Genomic DNA, 2,603 nt, shown 5'->3' on the forward strand with positions numbered 1-2,603 from the left:
AAACAAACAAACAAACAAACAAAAACAACAACAAAAAAACAAATAAAAAGAAAATGGGATTAAATTGTGTAAGTGGGAGGGGCCAGGGATTTGGGGAGTGGAGAGAGCATCAAGCAGGACAGATGAAGGTCAGCCAGCAGTTAGGACTTCCTTAGAGAGAACATGGAAGCATGGCTTCCTAGAGGCTTTCTAACAGGGTAGAATACAGACCTGGCAGCCTAGAAGATAGGGGGGGAGAGGAAGTTCTGTGATGGGGTGGGGGGCTGCCGGGTGAACACGTCATTGGACAACAGGGATAAGAATGGCTTAAGAGAAACTCTTAGACAGTGGAGTCGGTACACATCGACTTCTGGGGATGAGGATGGCCAAGACCTTGGGCCTAGGCAGGCTGGTCTGCACTCCTGTCCTTGGATCTGGCCTCTTGGGTTCCCAATGCCTCCCGAGCAAGTTGCAGGCACATCCGATATGTTTCCTCACACCTCTGGCTTCTGCCTGCGCTAAGGGTCGGTCCCAAGCAGTTGGCTCTGGGGACTCGTCCCACCCATGGAGTCCCACAAGGGAACCAGACAGACAGCCTCCCCACACACTGTCATGAAGAGGTGGGAGGGTCTCTCCGCTGTGTTCTGCTGTGCAGCCGTGGGTGTTAGAGGTCAGAGACGCTGGGGTGAAACCTCCCGTGTGCTGATTGGAACCAGAGGGAAGGAAACTAAGATGATGGGGTTATGTTGCCCCTGGGGGAAGTTAAGCCCACTGAGCCACCCCACCTTGGGCCTCGGATAGTCTACAATACGCTTGTTCTGCGCTCACGTTCCGTTTCTCCCATGTATTCTGAGTTCTTCAGTCTCATTGGCATAGGTTGCCGCTCCCCTCGTGCTACCCAGCATGCGCACCTTCACAGCCTCCTTGCCCTTCTCCAGTCTCAGTGTCCTGCCTCTCTTGCCTCTGTTTTTTTCTACACTGTCATCACTCTTTGTCGGACTACTCTTTATTTCCTGAGTCCCATCTCAACTGTCAACTCCACAAGTCTTCGCTAGTGTCCCTTTTCTCTTAGAAGGTGTTGATTTTCCTGGATGATGCCTGCCCCTCTGTGTACAGCCTCACAGGCAGGTGAGCCGGGCTCGTGACTCTACTGAAATTACCTTCTCCGCTAGTCATCAAGGCCTTTTAAAGAATACTTACATGTTTTATCTGTGTGCAGAGCCTCTTGTGGGTACTTTATTCACAGAGACGAGTTTTTCAAAGGTGGAATTTCTAGGGCAGATTGACACTGAAATACACACACACACACACACACACACACACACACACACACACGCCATACCCAGCTTTGATGAACAGCCTCAATGACATCTTTAACAACTTATTTCAGGAAACTCTATGCAGAACTGTGCCAGGGCATCGTGGACATAGCCATATCCAGTGTCTTCCCACCCCCGGACACGGAGCAGGTGCCGCAGCAGCCGGCTGCGTTCATCAAGCTGTGAAGCACCGGAAAGCACAGAGCCGCCTTGGGAAATGTATGGGGTCCCGCTCCAGAGGAAAGAGAGATGACTGGACTGCTCCTTGTCAAGGCATGCTGGGGGACAGATGTGCAGGAAGCGAGCTGCCCACGGGGCTGCGGAGACCTTGGGAAGCTGACACAAGCGACTGAGAGGGAGAGCCCAGCACTTGTCTGGAGGGGCGCTCTGCCTCTGCACGCTCTGATCCCTTGAGCGGTTTCTGCTTGGATGGTACTGGGATCTCCCCGGGGTGCAGCCCAGGGGCCTCTGAGGGGTGTCTGCCTGCCTGCTGCAGCTTTAGTGCCTTAGTCTGTGCCTGGTGCAGCCTCACTGGACACAGACTGGACCTTAGAGCATTTTAGAGGTTGCCACATGTTCCCTGCGACACTCTGTCCCGCTGAACTCTGGATGAGCATGCAGCACAGTGGGCTGTGCCCTGGCCTGTCAGTGAAGGCCTCTTGCTTGTCACCATCCTGGTGGGCAATGAGTGGGCGCCTGCCAGGGGTCCTGTGGACACCAAACAGTGTATGCGGCTCACTGCATGTTTTAGAAACAAAAGCCGCAGGCCTGACACATCTGCAAGCATCAAATAAGCATGAGAGAGAGAAAACCAAAACCAAAACCATGATATCATACTTTACTTAAAGGGATGGGTGGGTGGCTGGGAGGGTGGGAGTTTCTGAAGTATCTTGAGTCTCAGTTATCTTTGGTTTAACCAGAATTCTGAATGCCGCTTTGCAATTTATTCTCCCCCCCCCTCCCCATCTTTGAACCTTTGTAGCAATCCATTCTGGGAGTCAGGGAAAGTAGAATCCTTTTCCTCACACTCCTCTTCACCACATAGCTCTCCCTATGCCTGTCCTCCTTGGCTCCTGGGGGCCTCTGCAAGAGCTGGAGGGCCAGGTTCCATTCCAGAAAGGGTCCAGTGTGCATATGCATGTAGGTGACAGGAGAGACCCCTTTCAGTGAAGGTGTGCCTGCCTGAGTGAGAAAGAAGTATTTTTTGGAGCTCTGTACAACTTCTTGTAAATGTCAACAAAAGTGTACCATGAGATGTTGTTTCTGGGTTATGGGTCCATTCATATTTTATAGGCTTCTCGGGAG

General features: G+C 52.1%; 1 protein-coding gene across 1 annotated transcript in view; it reads left to right on the forward strand.

Annotated features, from left to right (window-relative positions):
• Window positions 1-2,603, forward strand: part of Ttl (tubulin tyrosine ligase) — a 28,181-nt gene extending 25,578 nt beyond the window's left edge. The window contains exon 7 of the mRNA XM_021193982.2: window positions 1,370-2,603. Coding sequence (XP_021049641.1) covers window positions 1,370-1,484 — 115 coding nt within the window. The 3' untranslated portion in view covers window positions 1,485-2,603. The remainder of the gene's footprint in view (window positions 1-1,369) is intronic.

Source organism: Mus pahari, chromosome 3 (genome assembly GCF_900095145.1).
Source record: "Mus pahari chromosome 3, PAHARI_EIJ_v1.1, whole genome shotgun sequence".
NCBI lineage: Eukaryota > Metazoa > Chordata > Mammalia > Rodentia > Muridae > Mus > Mus pahari.